The sequence below is a fragment of the Pseudophryne corroboree genome, chromosome 1, assembly GCF_028390025.1.
Source record: "Pseudophryne corroboree isolate aPseCor3 chromosome 1, aPseCor3.hap2, whole genome shotgun sequence".
Taxonomy (NCBI): Eukaryota; Metazoa; Chordata; class Amphibia; order Anura; family Myobatrachidae; genus Pseudophryne; species Pseudophryne corroboree.
In genome coordinates this window covers 1,151,180,024-1,151,200,168 of record NC_086444.1, presented here as the reverse complement: position 1 = coordinate 1,151,200,168, position 20,145 = coordinate 1,151,180,024, and the positions used below count along the sequence as shown (strand labels likewise).

Below are 20,145 nucleotides of genomic sequence, written 5' to 3'. Positions count from 1 at the left end.
GTGTACCGGTCAGTTTATGTGTTCCCTCCTCTACCTCTCATACCAAAGGTATTGAGAATAATAAGAAAGCGAGGAGTAAACACAATTCTCGTGGTTCCGGATTGGCCGAGAAGAGCGTGGTACCCGGAACTTCAAGAGATGATCTCAGAGGACCCGTGGTCTCTGCCGCTCAGTCAGGACCTGCTGCAGCAGGGCCCCTGTCTGTTCCAAGACTTACCGCGGCTGCGTTTGACGGCATGGCGGTTGAACGCCGGATCCTGAAGGAAAAGGGCATTCCGGAGGAAGTCATTCCTACGCTTATTAAAGCCAGGAAAGAGGTCACAGCAACTCATTATCACCGCATATGGCGGAGGTATGTTGCATGGTGTGAGGCCGAAAAGGCCCCAACGGAGGAATTTCAACTAGGTCGATTTCTGCATTTCCTGCAAGCAGGAGTGAATATGGGCCTAAAACTGGGCTCCATTAAGGTACAGATCTCGGCTCTGTCAATTTTCTTTCAAAAAGAACTAGCTTCAGTACCTGAAGTTAAGACATTTGTTAAAGGAGTGCTGCATATTCAGCCCCCGTTTGTGCCCCCCGTGGCACCTTGGGATCTCAACGTGGTGTTGAGTTTCTTAAAATCACATTGGTTTGAACCACTAAAAACCGTGGATCTGAAATATCTCACGTGGAAGGTGGTTATGTTATTGGCCTTGGCTTCTGCCAGGCGAGTATCAGAATTGGCGGCTTTGTCTTGTAAAAGCCCTTATTTGATTTTCCATATGGATAGGGCAGAATTGAGGACTCGTCCCCAGTTTCTCCCAAAGGTGGTGTCAGCGTTTCACCTGAACCAGCCTATTGTGGTGCCTGCGGCTACTAGGGACTTGGAGGACTCCAAGTTGCTAGACGTTGTCAGGGCACTGAAAATATATGTTTCCAGAACGGCTAGAGTCAGAAAATCTGACTCGCTGTTTATCCTGTATGCACCCAACAAGCTGGGTGCTCCTGCTTCTAAGCAGACTATTGCTCGTTGGATTTGTAGTACAATTCAGCTTGCACATACTGTGGCAGGCCTGCCACAGCCAAAATCTGTCAATGCCCATTCCACAAGGAAGGTGGGCTCATCTTGGGCGGCTGCCCGAGGGGTCTCGGCTTTACAACTTTGCCGAGCTGCTACTTGGTCAGGGGCAAACACGTTTGCAAAATTCTATAAATTTGATACCCTGGCTGAGGAGGACCTGGAGTTCTCTCATTCGGTGCTGCAGAGTCATCCGCACTCTCCCGCCCGTTTGGGAGCTTTGGTATAATCCCCATGGTCCTTACGGAGTTCCCAGCATCCACTAGGACGTCAGAGAAAATAAGAATTTACTCACCGGTAATTCTATTTCTCGTAGTCCGTAGTGGATGCTGGGCGCCCATCCCAAGTGCGGTTTATCTGCAATACTTGTACATAGTTATTGTTAACTAAATCGGGTTATTGTTGAGCCATCTGTTGAGAGGCTCTATTGTTTCATACTGTTAACTGTGTTTCATATCACAAGTTGTACGGTGTGATTGGTGTGGCTGGTATGAGTCTTACCCGGGATTCAAAATCCTTCCTTATTGTGTACGCTCGTCCGGGCACAGTACCTAACTGAGGCTTGGAGGAGGGTCATAGTGGGAGGAGCCAGTGCACACCAGGTAGTCTAAGATCTTTCTAGAGTGCCCAGCCTCCTTCGGAGCCCGCTATTCCCCATGGTCCTTACGGAGTTCCCAGCATCCACTACGGACTACGAGAAATAGAATTACCGGTGAGTAAATTCTTATTTATTCTTCATCAATTTGTTTTACTGTTCCATAAATGGTTTTTGCAGTAAAAAGCCTAGGGAGATATCCTATTAGCAGCTGTACTTTACTGCTGTTAATAGGATTGCCAGGAGCTTTACTATTAACCCCCGGTGTCTGTGTCCTTTTTCCCCCGATCGCGGCACTTTTTGGGCACGCGAAGCATAATCCCCAGTAAGCAGCTGTAAAAACACATGGGATCGGGAACTTATTCCCATGTGTTATCGTGTGATCGCAGGTCCAATTTCGGCCAATAAAAATGGCCTCTATTAATGATCATCGGTCATTAATAGCGATTTCCTGCTGTTTTTAACGTGCAAAATTGCATCGGGACTAATAGGAGACCCTTCCCCCCCCCCCCCCCCCGCCCAACACACATCTTTGATCAAGTATATTAAATACAGGTGACAATGATGGGATAAAGCTGGACATGTTTACGCCAATATTTAAGGAATAAGCTTTTTCCCCTTATCAGCCATCTATCTAACATTAGGTAGTGATATAAAGAGGAAAGCCTTTAGTCTAATGGATCATGTGTAGAATAAAAAACATGATGAACAAAAGTAAAAATGGTACTTACATTCCTAAGAATATATAGGGCATGGTATAAGAACAAGGATATGAAACATAATAATCATGCATTTATAATATACGTTTAGACAATTGGGAAAACTTTGCACCACAATTCTTTCTCCTTTGTATTGTGAAGGCCTCTCACAAAGATCAGCTGAAGGTCAGAATCGCGAGTCTAAAAGAGGAGGCGTCACAGACTGAAAATCACATAGACGCCATTAAGCGAGAAACTCTCCCAGAGCTGGTTCGGGAGAGCGCCCAGCTGCTGAACATGCCGATTGTGAAAGGAGACTATGACCTGCAGATAGCGCGCTACAACCTGTACACCTCCAGGCAGGACATAGTGTGCGACCATCTGATGAAGCAGAAGGCCTCCTTCGAGCTCATACAGCTGGGCTATGAGTTGGAATTGATGAAACACAGAAATGTGAACCGCCAATTGGAAGCGTTAATTAGAGAGCTGAGGCAAAGTGCTGAGGACTTGGAGAAAAGTATAGCGATGATGTCTGATGTTACTCTGCTATCCTCAGCCAAACCAAGGACTAATATTGATTCCAAGGATACAGCTACTCATGGGTAAGTCTGAACCTATACTACACAGCCTGTAAGTAATCCTCTGTATGCACCATGCTGTAATTCAAGGGGAACAAATAAATGAACTGTGCAGGGCAAATACTGGCTGCTTTTGCATGTAACCTACAAATGTTACACAACTTTCTCTAACGTCCTAGTGGATGCTGGGGACTCCGTCAGGACCATGGGGAATAGCGGGCTCCGCAGGAGACAGGGCACATCTAAAAAAGCTTTTAGGTCACATGGTGTGTACTGGCTCCTCCCCCTATGACCCTCCTCCAAGCCTTAGTTAGGTTTTTGTGCCCGTCCGAGAAGGGTGCAATCTAGGTGGCTCTCTTAAAGAGCTGTTTAGAAAAGTTTTTTTTTAGGTTTCATTCAGTGATTCCTGCTGGCAACAGGATCACTGCAACGAGGGACTTAGGGGAGAGATCTCCAACTCACCTGCGTGCAGGATGGATTGGGATCTTAGGCTACTGGACACTGAGCTCCAGAGGGAGTCGGAACACAGGTCAGCCTGGGGTTCGTCCCGGAGCCGCGCCGCCGATCCCCCTTACAGACGCTGAAGAAGACGGCAGAACGGAGGTCCGGAAACAGGCGGCAGAAGACTTCACAGTCTTCATGAAGGTAGCGCACAGCACTGCAGCTGTGCGCCATTGTTGTCACACGGCTCACTGACCTAGTCACGGAGGGTGCAGGGCGCTGCTGGGGGCGCCCTGGGCAGCAATATAAGTACCTTATTGGCAAAATAAATACATCACATATAGCCATTAAGGCTATATGTATGTATTTTAACCCAGGCCAGTTCTTAAAAACCGGGAGAAAAAGCCCGCCGAAAAGGGGGCGGAGCTTATTCTCCTCAGCACACAGCGCCATTTTCCCTCACAGAAAGGCTGAGGGGAAGGCTCCCATGCTCTCCCCTGCACTGCACTACAGAAACAGGGTTAAAACAGAGAGGGGGGGCACTGATTTGGCGATATAAAAATATATTAAATGCTATAAGGGAGGAACACTTTTATAAAGGTTGTCCCTGTATAATTATAGCATTTTGGTGTGTGCTGGCAAACTCTCCCTCTGTCTCCCCAAAGGGCTAGTGGGTCCTGTCCTCTATCAGAGCATTCCCTGTGTGTGTGCTGTATGTCGGTACGTGTGTGTCGACATGTATGAGGAAAATGTTGGTGAGGAGGCGGAGCAAATTGCCTGTAATGGTGATGTCACTCTCTAGGGAGTCGACACCGGAATGGATGGCTTACTTGTGGAAGTACGTGATCATGTCAACACGCTGCGAGCCGGTTGACGACATGAGACGACCGGCAAACAAATTAGTACCTGTCCAGGCGTCTCAGACACCGTCAGGGGCTTGTAAAAACGCCCATTTACCTCACGGACACTGACTCCAGTGTCGACGGTGAAGAAACAAACGTATTTTCCTTTAGGGCCACACGTTACATGTTAAGGGCATGAAGGAGGTGTTACATATTTCTGATACTACAAGTACCACAAATAAGGGTATTTTGTAGGGTGTGAATAAACTACTTGTAGTTTTGCCTGAATCAGATAAATTAAATGAAGTGTGTGATGATACGTGGGGTTCCTCCGATAGAAAGTTATGGGCGGTATACCCTTTCCCGCCAGAAGTAAGGGCGAGTTGGGAAACACATCTTAGGGTGGATAAGGCGCTCACACGCTTATAAAAACAAGTGGCGTTACCGTCTCCAGATACGGCCGCCCTCAAGGAGCCAGCTGATAGGAAGCTGAAAAATAGCCTAAGAAGTATATACACACATACTGGTGTTATACTACGACCAGCAATCGCCTCAGACTGGATGTGCAGCGCTGAGGGGGCTTGGTCGGATTTCCTGACTGAAAATTTTGATACCCTTGACAGGGACAAGATTTTATTGTCTATAGAGCATTTTAAGGATGCATTTCTATATATGCGTGATGCGCAGAGGGATATTTGCATGCTGGCATCAAGAGTAAATGTGATGTCCATATCTGCCAGACGAAGACACGACAGTGGTCAGGTGAGGCAGATTCCAGACGGCACATGGAAGTATTGCCGTATAAAGGGGCGGTCCATCGGACCTGGTGGCCATGGCAACAGCTGAAAAATCCACCTTTTGTTCCCCGAGTCACATCTCAGCAGAAAAGGACACAGTCTTTTCAGTCTCAGTCCTTTCGTCCCCATACGGGCAGGCGGGCAAAGGCCAGTCATATCTGCCCAGGGGTAGAGGAACGGGAAGAAGACTGCAGCTAGCAGCCCATTCCCAGGAACAGAAGCCCTTCACAGCTTCTGCCAAGTCCGCAGCATGACGCTGGGGCAGTACAAGCGGACTCAGGTGCGGTAGGGGGTCATCTCAAGAGTTTCAGCACGCAGTGGGCTCACTCGCAAGGGGACTCCTGGATCCTACATGTAGTATCCCAGGTGTACATTGGAAATTCGAGACGTCTCCTCCTCACAAGTTCCGGAAGTCTGTTTTACCAACGTCTACCTCCGACAGGGAGGCAGTATTGGAAACAATTCACAGGCTGTATTCCCAGCAGGTGATAATCAAAGTACCCCTCCTACAACAAGGGAGGGGGTATTATTCCACACTATATTGTGGTACTGAAGCCAAACGGCTCGGTGAGATCTGAAATATTTGAACACTTACATATAAGCGTTCAAATCAAGATGGAGTCACTCAGAGCAGTGATAGCGAACCAGGAAGAAGGGGACGAGATGGTGTCACTGGATATCAGGGACATTTACCTACATGTCCAAATTTGCCCTTCTCACCAAGGGTACTTCAGGTTCGTGGTACAGAACTGTCACTATCAGTTCAGACGCTGCCGTTTGGATTGTCCACGGCGCCCCGGGTCTTTACCAAGGTAATGGCCGAAATGATGATTCTTCTTAAAAGAAACTTGGACGCTTTCCTGATAAGGGCAAGGTCCAGAGAACAGTTGGAGGTCGGAGTAGCACTATCTTTAATAGTTCTACGACAGCACGAGTGGATTCTAAATATTCCAAAATCGTAGCTTTTCCGAGGACACGTCTACTGTTCCTAGGGATGATTCTGGACACAGTCCAGAAAAAGGTGTTTCTCCCAGAGGAGAAAGCCAGGGAGTTATCCGAGCTAATCGGGATCCTCCTAAAACCAGGAAAAGTGTCAGTGCATCATTGCACAAGAGTCCTGGTAAAAATGGTGGCTTATTACGAAGCAATTCCATTCGGCAGATTTCACGCAAGAACTCTTCAGTGGGATCTGCTGGACAAATGGTCCGGATCGCATCTTCAGATGCATCAGCGGATAACCCTATATCCAAGGACAAGGGTGTCTCTCCTGTGGTGATTACAGAGTGCTCATCTTCTAGAGGGCCGTAGATTCGGCATTCAGGATTGGATGCTGGTGACCACGGAGGCCAGCCTGAGAGGCTGGGGAGCAGTCACACAGGGAAAAAATTTCCAGGAAAGTGTGATCAAGTCTGGAGAATTCTCTCCACATAGATGGAGCTAAGAGCAAAATTATAAGGCTCTAAACTTAGCAAGACCTCTGCTTCAAGGTCAGCCGGTATTGATCCAGTGGGATAACATCACGGCAGTCGCCCACGTAAACAGAAAGGGCGACACAAGAAGCTGGAGGGCAGTGAAAAAACTGCAAGGATTTTTCGCTAGGCGGAAAATCATGTGATAGCACTGTCAGCAGTGTTCTCTCCGGGAGTGGACGACTGGGAAGCAGACTTCCTCAGCAGGCATGACCTCCACCTGGGAGAGTGGGAACTTCATAGGGAAGTTTTTCCGCATGACTGTGAGCCATTGGCAAAGACCAAAGGTGGAAATGATGGCGTCCCGCCCGAACAAAAAATGGGACAGGTATTGCGCCAGGTCATGAGACCTTCAGGCGATAGCTGTGGATGTCCTGGTAACACCGTGGGTGTAACAGTCGGTGTATGTGTTCCCTCCTCTGCTTCTCATAACCAAGGTATTGAGAATTATAAGACATAGAGGAGTATGAACTATACTCGTGACTCCGGATGGGCCAAGAGGGACTTGGTACCCGGAACTTCAAGAGATGCTCACAGAGGACTAAGGGCCTGGGGAGCTAAGAAGGGACTTGCTTCAGCAGGTACCATGTCTATTCCAAGACTTACCGCGGCTGCGTTTGACGGCATGGCGGTTGAATGCCGGATCCTGAAGGAAAAAGGCATTCCATAAGAGGTCATACCTACCCTGGTCAAAGCCAGGAAGGAGGTGACCGCACAACGTCATCACCACATGTGGTGAAAATATGTTGCGTGGGTGAGGCCAGGAAGGCCCCACGAAGAAAATTCAACTAGGTCGAATTCTACACTTCCTGAAAACAGGAGTGTTTTGAGCCTAAAATTGGGGTTCTTTAAGGTTTTAAGTTTCGGCCCTGTAGAATTTCTTCCGAAAAGAATTGACTTCAGTTCCTGAAGTCCAGATTGTCAAGGGAGTATTGCATATACACCCCTTTTTGTGCCTCTAGTGGCACCGTGGGATCTCAACATAGTGTTGGGATTCCTTAAAATCATATTGGTTTGAACCGCTCAAATCTGTGGATTTGAAATATATCACATGGAAAGTGAACATGCTGTTGACCAATATCTCACATGGACAGTGACCATGCTGTTGGTCCTGGCCTCGGCCAGGCGATTGTCAGAATGGGCGGCTTTGTCTTACAAAAGCCCATATTTAATTTTCCATTCGGACAGGGCAGAACTGGGACTCGTCTCCAGTTTTCTTCCTAAGGGGGTGTCAGGTTTTTCACCTGAAACAACCTATTATGGTGCCTGCGGCTTCTAGGGACTTGGAGGACTCCAGGTTACTAGACGTTGTCAGGACCCTAAAAATATATATATATATATATATATATATATATATATATATATATATATATATAGTTTAGGACGGCTGGAGTCAGAAAGTCTGACTTGCTGTTTATATTGTATGCACCCAACAAGAGGGGTGCTCCTGCGTCTAAACAGACGATTGCACGTTGGATCTGTAGCACAATCCAACTTGCACATTCTGTGGCAGGCGTGCCACAGCCTAAATCTGTAAAGGCCCACTCCACTAGGAAAGTGGGCGCATCTTGGGCAGCTGCCCGAGGGGTCTCGGCATTACAACTTTGCCGAGCAGCTACGTGGTCAGGGGAGAACACGTTTGTAAAATTTTACAAATTTGATACTCTGGCTAAGGAGGACCTGGAGTTCTCTCATTCGGTGCTGCAGAGTCATCCGCACTCTCCCGCCCGTTTGGGAGCTTTGGTATAATCCCCATGGTCCTGACGGAGTCCCCAGCATCCACTAGGACGTTAGAGAAAATAAGAATTTACTTACCGATAATTCTATTTCTCGTAGTCCGTAGTGGATGCTGGGCGCCCATCCCAAGTGCGGATTGTCTGCAATGCTTGTACATAGTTATTGTTACAAAAATCGGGTTATTCTTGTTGTGAGCCATCTTTTCAGAGGCTACTTCGTTTTGTTATCATACTGTTAACTGGGTTCAGATCACAAGTGGTACGGTGTGATTGGTGTGGCTGGTATGAGTCTTACCCGGGATTCAAGATCCTTCCTTATTGTGTACGCTCGTCCGGGCACAGTACCTAACTGAGGCTTGGAGGAGGGTCATAGGGGGAGGAGCCAGTACACACCATGTGACCTAAAAGCTTTTTTAGATGTGCCCTGTCTCCTGCGGAGCCCGCTATTCCCCATGGTCCTGACGGAGTCCCCAGCATCCACTACGGACTACGAGAAATAGAATTATCGGTAAGTAAATTCTTATTTTTATGTTTAAACTGCAATTTAGATTTCAGTTTGGACACACCCCACCCAGATCTGACTCTCTCTGCACATGTTACATCTGCCCCACCTGCAATGCAGCATGATTTTGCCAGGTGCGCAGTTACAGGTACTTGTTTATTTTTTATTTCTCTAACGTCCTAGTGGATGCTGGGGACTCCGTAAGGACCATGGGGAATAGACGGGCTCCGCAGGAGACAGGGCACTTTAAGAAAGAATTTGGATACTGGTGTGCTCTGGCTCCTCCCTCTATGTTCCTCCTCCAGACCTCAGTTTGAATCTGTGCCCGGACGAGCTGGGTGCTACTTAGTGAGCTCTCCTGAGCTTGCTATAAGAAAGTATTTTGTTAGGTTTTTTTATTTTCAGAGAGATCTGCTGGCAACAGACTCTCTGCAGCGTGGGACTGAGGGGAGAGAAGCAGCCCTACTATAGGTCCTGCTTCTTAGGCTACTGGACACCATTAGCTCCAGAGGAATCGTACACAGGATCTCACCCTTTGTCGTCCGATCCCGGAGCCGCGCCGCCGTCCCCCTCGCAGAGCCGGAAGACAGAAGCCGGTGAATGAAGCAAGAAGACTTTGAAATCGGCGGCAGAAGACTCCAGTCTTCACTGAGGTAGCGCACAGCACTGCAGCTGTGCGCCATTGCTCCCACATTAAACCCACATACTCCGCTCACCGTAGGGTGCAGGGCGCAGGGGGGGGCGCCCTGGGCAGCAATTAGAGACCTCTTGGCAAAAGTTGGGCATATATACAGTTGGGCACTGTATATATGCATGAGCCCCCGCCATAATTTTACACAAACGCGGGACAGAAGCCCGCCGCTGAGGGGGTGGGGCTTCTTCCTCAGCACTCACCAGCGCCATTTTCTCTCCACAGCTCCGCTGAGAGGAAGCTCCCCAGGCTCTCCCCTGCAGAAACACGGTAGAAGAGGGTAAAAAGAGAGGGGGGGCACATAAATTAGGCGCAAAAACATTATATACAGCAGCTACTGGGTTAACACTAAGTTACTGTGTGACTCCTGGGACATATAGCGCTGGGGTGTGTGCTGGCATACTCTCTCTCTGTCTCTCCAAAAGGCCTTGTGGGGGAACTGTCTTCAAAAAGAGCATCCCGTGTGTGTGTGTGTGTGTGGTGTGTCAGTACGCTTGTGTCGACATGTTTGACGAGGAAGGCTATGTGGAAGCAGAGCGGGAGCAAATGAATGTGGGGACGGCGCCGACACCTGATTGGATGGATATGTGGAAGGTTTTAAATGATAATGTTAATTCCTTGCATAAAAGGTTGGATAAAGCTGAAACCTTAGGACAGTCGGGGTCTCAGCCCATGCCTGATCCTATGTCGCAGAGGCCGTCAGGGTCTCAGAAGCGCCCACTATCCCAAATTGTTGACACAGATATCGACACGGATTCTGACTCCAGTGTCGATGGCGATGATGCAAAGTTACAGCCTAAATTGGCTAAAGCCATCCGTTATATGATTATAGCAATAAAGGATGTGTTGCACATCACAGAGGAAACCCCAGTCCCTGACAAGAGGGTTCATATGTATGGGGAAAAAAGGCAGGTGGTGACCTTTCCCCCTTCACATGAGCTAAATGAGTTATGTGAAAAGGCTTGGGAATCTCCAGATAAAAAACTGCAGATTTCCAAACGGATGCTTATGGCGTATCCTTTCCCGCCAACGGACAGTTTACGCTGGGAATCCTCCCCTAGGGTGGACAAAGCTCTCACACGCTTATCCAAAAGGGTAGCCCTGCCGTCAAAGGATATGGCCACCCTTAAAGATGCTGCGGATAGAAAGCAAGAGGGTACCCTGAAGTCCATTTATATACATTCAGGTACCTTACTAAGGCCGGCAATTGCGTCGGCATGGGTGTGTAGTGCTGTAGCAGCATGGACGGATATCTTATCTGAGGAACTTGATACCTTGGACAAGGATACTATATTAATGACCCTGGGGCATATAAAAGACGCTGTCCTATATATGAGAGATGCTCAAAGAGACATTAGCCTTCTGGGCTCTAGAATAAATGCAATGTCGATTTCTGCCAGAACGGTCCTGTGGACTCTGCAATGGGCAGGCGATGCCGACTCAAAAAGGCACATGGAGGTTTTACCTTACAAGGGTGAGGAGTTGTTTGGGGAAGGTCTCTCGGACCTGGTCTCCACAGCTACTGCTGGAAAGTCAAATTTTTTGCCGTATGTTCCCTCACAACCTAAGAAAGCACCGTATTACCAAATGCAGTCCTTTCGATCACAAAAAGGCAAGAAAGTCCGAGGTGCGTCCTTTCTTGCCAGAGGCAGGGGCAGAGGAAAGAAGCTGCACAACACAGCTAGTTCCCAGGATCAGAAGTCCTCTCCGGCTTCCATTAAATCCACCGCATGACGCTGGGGCTCCACAGGCGGAGCTAGGCCCGGTGGGGGCGCGTCTCCGAAATTTCAGCCACAAGTGGGTTCACTCCCAGGTGGATCCCTGGGCGATAGAGATTGTGTCTCCGGGATACAAGCTGGAATTCGAAGAGATGCCCCCTCACCGATACCTCAAATCGGCCCTGCCAGCTTCCCCCTTAGAGAGGGAAATAGTGTTTAGCTGCAATTCACAAATTGTATCTTCAGCAGGTGGTGGTAAAGGTTCCCCTCCTTCAACAAGGAAAGGGTTATTATTCGACCATGTTTGTGGTACCGAAACAGGACGGTTCGGTCAGACCCATATTAAATTTAAAATCCCTGAACATATACCTGAAAAGGTTCAAGTTCAAGATTGAATCGCTCAGAGCGGTCATCGCAAGCCTGGAAGGGGAGGATTTTATGGTGTCTGGACATAAAGGATGCATACCTTCATGTCCCCATTTATCCACCTCATCAAGCATATCTCAGATTTGTGGTACAGGATTGTCATCACCAATTCCAGACGTTGCCGTTTGGTCTCTCCACGGCACCGAGAATATTTACCAAGGTAATGGCAGAAATGATGGTGCTCCTGCGAAAGCAAGGGGTCACAATTATCGCATACTTGGACGATCTCCTCATAAAGGCGAGGTCCAGAGAGCAGTTGCTGATCAGCGTAGCACGCTCTCGGGAAGTGTTACAAAAGCACGGCTGGATTCTAAATATTCCAAAGTCGCAGTTGATTCCTACGACTCGTCTGCCCTTCCTGGGCATGATTCTGGACACAGACCAGAAGAGGGTTTATCTCCCAATGGAGAAGGCTCAGGAGCTCATGACACTGGTCAGAGACCTGTTAAAACCAAAACAGGTGTCGGTGCATCACTGCACGCGAGTCCTGGGAAAGATGGTGGCATCATACGAGGCAATTCCTTTCGGCAGGTTCCATGCGAGGACCTTTCAATGGGATCTGTTGGACAAGTGGTCCGGATCACATCTACAAATGCATCGGCTGATCACCCTATCCCCCAGGGCCAGGGTGTCTCTCCTGTGGTGGCTGCAGAGTGCTCACCTTCTAGAGGGCCACAGATTCGGCATTCAGGACTGGGTCCTGGTGACCACGGATGCAAGCCTCCGAGGGTGGGGGGCAGTCACACAGGGAAGAAATTTCCAAGGTCTGTGGTCAAGTCAGGAGACTTGCCTTCACATCAATATCCTGGAAATAAGGGCCATATACAACGCCCTAAGTCAAGCGGAGACCCTGCTTCGCGACCAATCGGTGCTGATTCAGTCAGACAACATCACCGCAGTGGCTCATGTAAACCGCCAAGGCGGCACAAGGAGCAGGGTGGCGATGGCGGAAGCTACCAGAATTCTTCGTTGGGCGGAGAATCACGTAAGAGCACTGTCAGCAGTGTTCATTCCGGGAGTGGACAACTTGAAAGCAGACTTCCTCAGCAGGCACGACCTCCACCCGGGAGAGGGGGGACTCCATCAAGAAGTCTTCACGCAGATTGCAAGGCGGTGGGAACTGCCACAGGTGGACATGATGGCATCCCGCCTCAACAAAAAGCTACAGAGATATTGCGCCAGGTCAAGAGACCCTCAGGCGATAGCTGTAGACGCACTAGTGACACCGTGGGTGTTCCAGTCGGTTTACAGTATTTGCTGGCGTATAAGACTACTTTTTTGCCCTGAAAAACATGCCTCCTAGTGGGGGGGTCGTCTTATACGCCGGGTGCACTTCAGTTGGAATAGACATAGCTGCCATAGTGGCCTTCCGATACTCGCCCGGTGCCCATAGTGGCCTCCCGATGCCCGTCCACCTCATTCTACTCACCATCCAGTATCGCGCGATATCCAGTGCGGCCGCGGCGGGTCACTAGTGCCAATTACAGGGAGATGCAGGGACTGGCCGGAGGCGCTGCAGTCGCGTTGTGGCCGTACGGTGGTGACAATGACAGGTACTGTAATGGCACTAATACTAATACTAATGGCACTCATGTGAAACCGGTAACACTAAATGCACACAGGGGTATACTTTTATACATTTTACAACTTTCTCCTCGCCCCCTCCCCCCTTCTTATGCATACCTTGATAAATACTCCCTATCCAAATCTCTTATCAGGTCATAATATACAGTATGTCACAAATCTGATGTTCTTTTACGTTTTATTTGGTGTGTGGAAGGGGGTAGTCTTATACGGCGAGTATATAACAAACTATATTTTGAGTGGAAATGTTGGGGGTCGTCTTATACGCCTAGTCGTCTTATACGCCGGCAAATACGGTATGTATTTCCTCCTCTTCCTCTCATACCAAAGGTGCTGAGAATCATAAGAAAAAGAGGAGTGGGAACAATACTCATTGTTCCGGATTGGCCAAGAAGGACTTGGTATCCGGATCTGCAAGAAATGCTCACAGAGGACCCATGGCCTCTGCCTCTAAGAAAGGACTTGTTGCAACAGGGGCCCTGTCTGTTCCAAGACTTACCGCGGCTGCGTTTGACGGCATGGCGGTTGAACGCCGGATCCTAGCAGAAAAAGGCATTCCGGATGAGGTTATTCCTACGCTGATAAAGGCTAGGAAGGACGTGACGGCTAAACATTATCACCGTATATGGCGAAAATATGTTGCTTGGTGTGAGGCCAGGAATGCCCCTACGGAGGAATTCCAGCTGGGCCGTTTCCTTCACTTCCTACAGTCGGGAGTGACTTTGGGCCTGAAATTGGGTTCCATTAAGGTCCAGATTTCGGCTCTATCCATTTTCTTTCAAAAAGAACTAGCTTCTCTTCCTGAAGTCCAGACGTTTGTAAAGGGAGTGCTGCATATTTAGCCCCCTTTTTGTGCCTCCAGTGGCACCTTGGGATCTTAACGTGGTGTTGAGTTTCCTGAAGTCACACTGGTTTGGGCCACTCAAAACCGGGGAGTTAAAATTTCTCACGTGGAAGGTGGTCATGCTATTAGCCTTGGCTTCAGCTAGGCGTGTGTCAGAATTAGCGGCTTTGTCACATAAAAGCCCCTATCTGGTTTTCCATATGGACAAGGCAGAATTGCGGACCCGTCCACAATTTCTGCCAAATGTGGTGTCATCCTTTCATATGAACCAACCTATTGTGGTGCCTGTGGCTACTCGTGACTTGGAGGATTCCGAGTTACTAGATGTGGTCAGGGCTTTGAAGGTTTATGTAGCCAGAACGGCTAGAATCAGGAAAACTGAGTCGCTGTTTATCCTGTATGCATCCAACAAGCTGGGTGCTCCTGCTTCAAAGCAAACTATTGCTCGCTGGATCTATAACACGATTCAGCAGGCTCATTCTGCGGCTGGATTGCCGCTTCCAAAATCAGTAAAAGCCCACTCCACAAGGAAGGTGGGCTCTTCTTGGGCGGCTGCCCGAGAGGTCTCGGCATTACAGCTTTGCCGAGCAGATACTTGGTCAAGTTCGAACACTTTTGCAAAGTTTTACAAGTTTGATACCCTGGCTGAGGAGGACCTTGTGTTTGCTCATTCGGTGCTGCAGAGTCATCCGCACTCTCCCGCCCGTTTGGGAGCTTTGGTATAATCCCCATGGTCCTTACGGAGTCCCCAGCATCCACTAGGACGTTAGAGAAAATAAGATTTTACTTACCGGTAAATCTATTTCTCGTAGTCCGTAGTGGATGCTGGGCGCCCGTCCCAAGTGCAGACTTCTTCTGCAATACTTGTATATAGTTATTGCTTAAATAAGGGTTATGTTTGGTTGCATCAGGGTTGATCTGATGCTACGTTGTTGTTCATACTGTTAACTGGGTAAAGTTATCAGAAGTTATACGGTGTGATTGGTGTGGCTGGTATGTATCTTGCCCTGGATTATCAAAATCCTTTCCTTGTACTGTCAGCTCTTCCGGGCACAGTTTCTCTAACTGAGCTCTGGAGGAGGGACATAGAGGGAGGAGCCAGAGCACACCAGTATCCAAATTCTTTCTTAAAGTGCCCATGTCTCCTGCGGAGTCCCCAGCATCCACTACGGACTACGAGAAATAGATTTACCGGTATGTAAAATCTTATTTTCTCTAACGTCCTAGTGGATGCTGGGGACTCCGTCAGGACCATGGGGAATAGCGGCTCCGCAGGAGACAGGGCACAAAAGCAAGCTTTTAGGATCACATGGTGTGTACTGGCTCCTCCCCCTATGACCCTCCTCCAAGCCTCAGTTAGGTTTTTGTGCCCGTCCGAGAAGGGTGCAATCTAGGTGGCTCTCTTAAAGAGTTGCTTAGAAAAAGTTTTTAGGTTCTTTATTTTCAGTGAGTCCTGCTGGCAACAGGCTCACTGCATCGAGGGACTTAGGGGAGAGAATTTCAACTCACCTGCGTGCAGGATGGATTGGATTCTTAGGCTACTGGACACCATTAGCTTCAGAGGGAGTCGGAACACAGGTCTCGCCCTGGGGTTCGTCCCGGAGCCGCGCCGCCGACCCCCTTGCAGATGCTGAAGATTGAAGAGGTCCGGAACCAGGTGGCAGAAGACTTTTCAGTCTTCCTCAGGTAGCGCACAGCACTGCAGCTGTGCGCCATTGTCTGTCAGCACACTTCCCACAGCGATCACGGAGGGTGCAGGGCGCGGGGGGGGGGGCGCCCTGGCAGCAATGTAGAATACCTGTATGGCAAAAAATACATCACATATAGCCCTTGAGGCTATATGGATGTATTTAACCCCTGCCAGACTTCACAATCTCCGGAGAAGAAGCCCGCCGAAAAGGGGGCGGGGCCTATTCTCCTCAGCACACAGCGCCATTTTCCCTCACAGAAAGGCTGAGGGGAAGGCTCCCAGGCTCTCCCCTGCACTGCACTACAGAAACAGGGTTAAAACAGAGAGGGGGGGCACTGATTTGGCGATATACATATATATTAAATGCTATATGGGAGGAACACTTATATAAGGGTTGTCCCTGTATAATTATAGCATTTTGGTGTGTGCTGGCAAACTCTCCCTCTGTCTCCCCAAAGGGCTAGTGGGTCCTGTCCTCTATCAGAGCATTCCCTATGTGTGTGCTGTATGTCGGTACGTGTGTGTCGACATGTATGAGGAAAATGTTGGTGAGGAGGCGGAGCAAATTGCCTGTAATGGTGATGTCACTCTCTAGGGAGTCGACACCGGAATGGATGGCTTACTTATGGAATTACGTGATAAGGTCAACACGCTGCAAGTGGGTTGACGACATGAGACGGCCGGCGAACAAATTAGTACCGGTCCAGGCGTCTCAGACACCGTCAGGGGCTTGTAAAAACGCCCATTTACCTCAGTCGGTCGACATAGACCCAGACACGGACACTGATTTCAGTGTCGACGGTGAAGAAACAAACGTATTTTCCTTTAGGGCCACACGTTAAGGGCAATGAAGGAGGTGTTACATATTTCTGTTACTCCAAGTACCACAAAGAAGGGTATTATGTGTGAGGTGAAAAAACTACCTGTAGTTTTCTCTATCGTCCTAAGTGGATGCTGGGGTTCCTGAAAGGACCATGGGGAATAGCGGCTCCGCAGGAGACAGGGCACAAAAGTAAAGCTTTTACAGGTCAGGTGGTGTGTACTGGCTCCTCCCCCTATGACCCTCCTCCAGACTCCAGTTAGATTTTTGTGCCCGGCCGAGAAGGGTGCAATTCTAGGTGGCTCTCATAAAGAGCTGCTTAGAGAGTTTAGCTTAGGTTTTTTATTTTACAGTGATTCCTGCTGGCAACAGGATCACTGCAACGAGGGACAGAGGGGAGAAGAAGTGAACTCACCTGCGTGCAGGATGGATTGGCTTCTTGGCTACTGGACATGAAGCTCCAGAGGGACGATCACAGGTACAGCCTGGATGGTCACCGGAGCCACGCCGCCGGCCCCCTCACAGATGCTGAAGCAAGAAGAGGTCCAGAATCGGCGGCTGAAGACTCCTGCAGTCTTCTTAAGGTAGCGCACAGCACTGCAGCTGTGCGCCATTTTCCTCTCAGCACACTTCACACGGCAGTCACTGAGGGTGCAGGGCGCTGGGGGGGGGCGCCCTGGGAGGCAAATGAAAACCTTTAAAAAGGCTAAAAATACCTCACATATAGCCCCAGAGGCTATATGGAGATATTTACCCCTGCCTAAATGTACTAAATAGCGGGAGACGAGCCCGCCGGAAAAGGGGCGGGGCCTATCTCCTCAGCACACGGCGCCATTTTCTGTCACAGCTCCGCTGGTCAGGAAGGCTCCCAGGTCTCTCCCCTGCACTGCACTACAGAAACAGGGTATAACAGAGAGGGGGGGCAAAATAAATGGCAATATATTAATATAAAAGCAGCTATAAGGGAGCACTTAATCATAAGGCTATCCCTGTCATATATAGCGCTTTTTGGTGTGTGCTGGCAGACTCTCCCTCTGTCTCCCCAAAGGGCTAGTGGGTCCTGTCTTCGTATAGAGCATTCCCTGTGTGTCTGCTGTGTGTCGGTACGTGTGTGTCGACATGTATGAGGACGTTATTGGTGTGGAGGCGGAGCAATTGCCAAATATGAGGATGTCACCTTCTAGGGGGTCGACACCAGAATGGATGCCTTTATTTGTGGAATTACGGGATAGCGTCAACTCGCTTAAGCAGTCGTTTGCCGACATGAGGCGGCCGGACACTCAATTAGTGCCTGTCCAGGCGCCTCAAACACCGTCAGGGGCTGTAAAACGCCCCTTGCCTCAGTCGGTCGACACAGACCCAGACACAGGCACTGATTCCGGTGGTGAAGGTGACGAATCAACCGTATTTTCCAGTAGGGCCACACGTTATATGATTTTGGCAATAAAGGAGATGTTACATTTAGCTGATACTACAGGTACCACTAAACAGGGTATTATGTGGGGTGTGAAAAAACTACCAGTAGTTTTTACCGAATCAGAAGAATTAAATGACGTGTGTGATGAAGCGTGGGGTGCCCCGATAAAAAACTGCTAATTTCAAAGAAGTTATTGGCTTTATACCCTTTCCCGCCAGAGGTTAGGGAGCGCTGGGAAACACCTCCTAGGGTGGACAAAGCGCTAACACGCTTATCAAAACAAGTGGCGTTACCCTCTCCTGAGACGGCCGCACTTAAAGATCCATCAGATAGGAGGATGGAAAATATCCAAAAAGGTATATACACACATGCAGGTGTTATACTACGACCAGCTATTGCGACTGCCTGGATGTGCAGTGCTGGGGTAGTTTGGTCAGAGTCCCTGATCGAAAATATTGATACCCTGGACAGGGACAATATTTTACTGTCGTTAGAACAAATAAAGGATGCATTTCTTTATATGCGTGATGCACAGAGAGATATCTGCACACTGGCATCACGGGTAAGTGCTATGTCCATTTCGGCCAGAAGAGCTTTATGGACACGACAGTGGACAGGCGATGCGTAGAGGAGTTATTTGGGGTCGGTCTATCGGATTTGGTGGCCACGGCTACGGCCGGGAAATCCACCTTTCTACCTCAAGTCACTCCCCAACAGAAAAAGGCACCGACCTTTCAACCGCAGCCCTTTCGTTCCTTTAAAAATAAGAGAGCAAAGGGCTATTCATATCTGCCACGAGGCAGAGGACGAGGGAAGAGACAGCAACAGGCAGCTCCTTCCCAGGAACAGAAGCCCTCCCCGGCTTCTACAAAAGCCTCAGCATGACGCTGGGGCTTCGCAAGCGGACTCGGGGGCGGTAGGCGGTCGTCTCAAGAATTACAGCGCGCAGTGGGCTCACTCGCAGGTAAATCCCTGGATCCTGCAGATAATATCTCAGGGGTACAGGTTGAAATTAGAGACAGAGCCACCTCGCCGTTTCCTGAAGTCTGCTTTACCAACGTCCCCCTCAGAAAGGGAGACGGTTTTGGAAGCCATTCACAAGCTGTATTCTCAGCAGGTGATAGTCAAGGTACCTCTTCTACAACAAGGGAAGGGGTATTATTCCACTCTTTTTGTGGTACCGAAGCCGGATGGCTCGGTAAGGCCTATTCTAAATCTGAAGTCCTTGAACCTGTACATAAAGAAGTTCAAGTTCAAGATGGAGTCACTCAGAGCAGTGATAGCGAACCTGGAAGAAGGGGACTTTATGGTATCCTTGGACATCAAGGATGCGTATCTCCACGTTCCAATTACCCCTCACACCAGGGGTACCTCAGGTTCGTTGTACAAAACTGTCACTATCAGTTTCAGACGCTGCCGTTTGGTTTGTCCACGGCACCTCGGGTCTTTACAAAGGTAATGGCCGAGATAATATTTCTTCTTCGAAGAAAAGGCGTATTAATTATCCCATGCTTGGACGATCTCCTAATAAGGGCAAGGTCCAGAGAACAGCTAGAGATGGGTTTAGCACTATCTCAAGAGGTGCTAAAGCAGCACGGATGGATTCTGAATATTCCAAAATCCCAATTAATGCCGACAACTCGTCTGCTGTTCCTGGGGATGATTCTGGACACAGTTCAGAAAAAGGTTTTTCTTCCCGAAGAAAAAGCCAAGGAGTTATCTGACCTGGTCAGGAACCTCCTAAAACCAGGAAAGGTGTCTGTACATCAATGCACAAGAGTCCTGGGAAAAAATGGTAGCTTCTTACGAAGCAATCCCTTTCGGCAGATTCCATGCAAAGGGATCTGTTGGACAAATGGTCAGGGTCGCATCTTCAGATGCACCTGCGGATAACCCTGTCGCCGAGGACAAGGGTATCCCTTCTGTGGTGGTTGCAGGAGGCTCATCTATTGGAGGGCCGCAGATTCGGCATGCAGGATTGGATCCTGGTGACCACGGATGCCAGCCTGAGAGGCTGGGGAGCAGTCACACAGGGAAGAAATTTCCAGGGAGTGTGGTCGAGCCTGAAAAAGTCTCTTCACATAAGCATTCTGGAACTAAGAGCAATCTACAATGCTCTAAGCCAGGCGGAACCTCTGCTTCAAGGAAGACCGGTGTTGATCCAGTCGGACAACATCACGGCAGTCGCCCATGTAAACAGACAGGGCGGCACAAGAAGCAGGAGGGCAATGGCAGAAGCT

At 49.1% G+C, this 20,145-nt stretch overlaps 1 protein-coding gene across 2 annotated transcripts in view; it reads left to right on the top strand.

Annotated features, from left to right (window-relative positions):
- The window catches only part of HAUS3 (HAUS augmin like complex subunit 3), an 82,217-nt gene that overhangs the window by 41,274 nt on the left and 20,798 nt on the right, over positions 1-20,145 (top strand). For both annotated transcript variants that reach the window (XM_063924764.1, XM_063924760.1), the window contains exon 3: positions 2,513-2,952. In XM_063924764.1, coding sequence (XP_063780834.1) covers positions 2,513-2,952 — 440 coding nt within the window. The remainder of the gene's footprint in view (positions 1-2,512; positions 2,953-20,145) is intronic.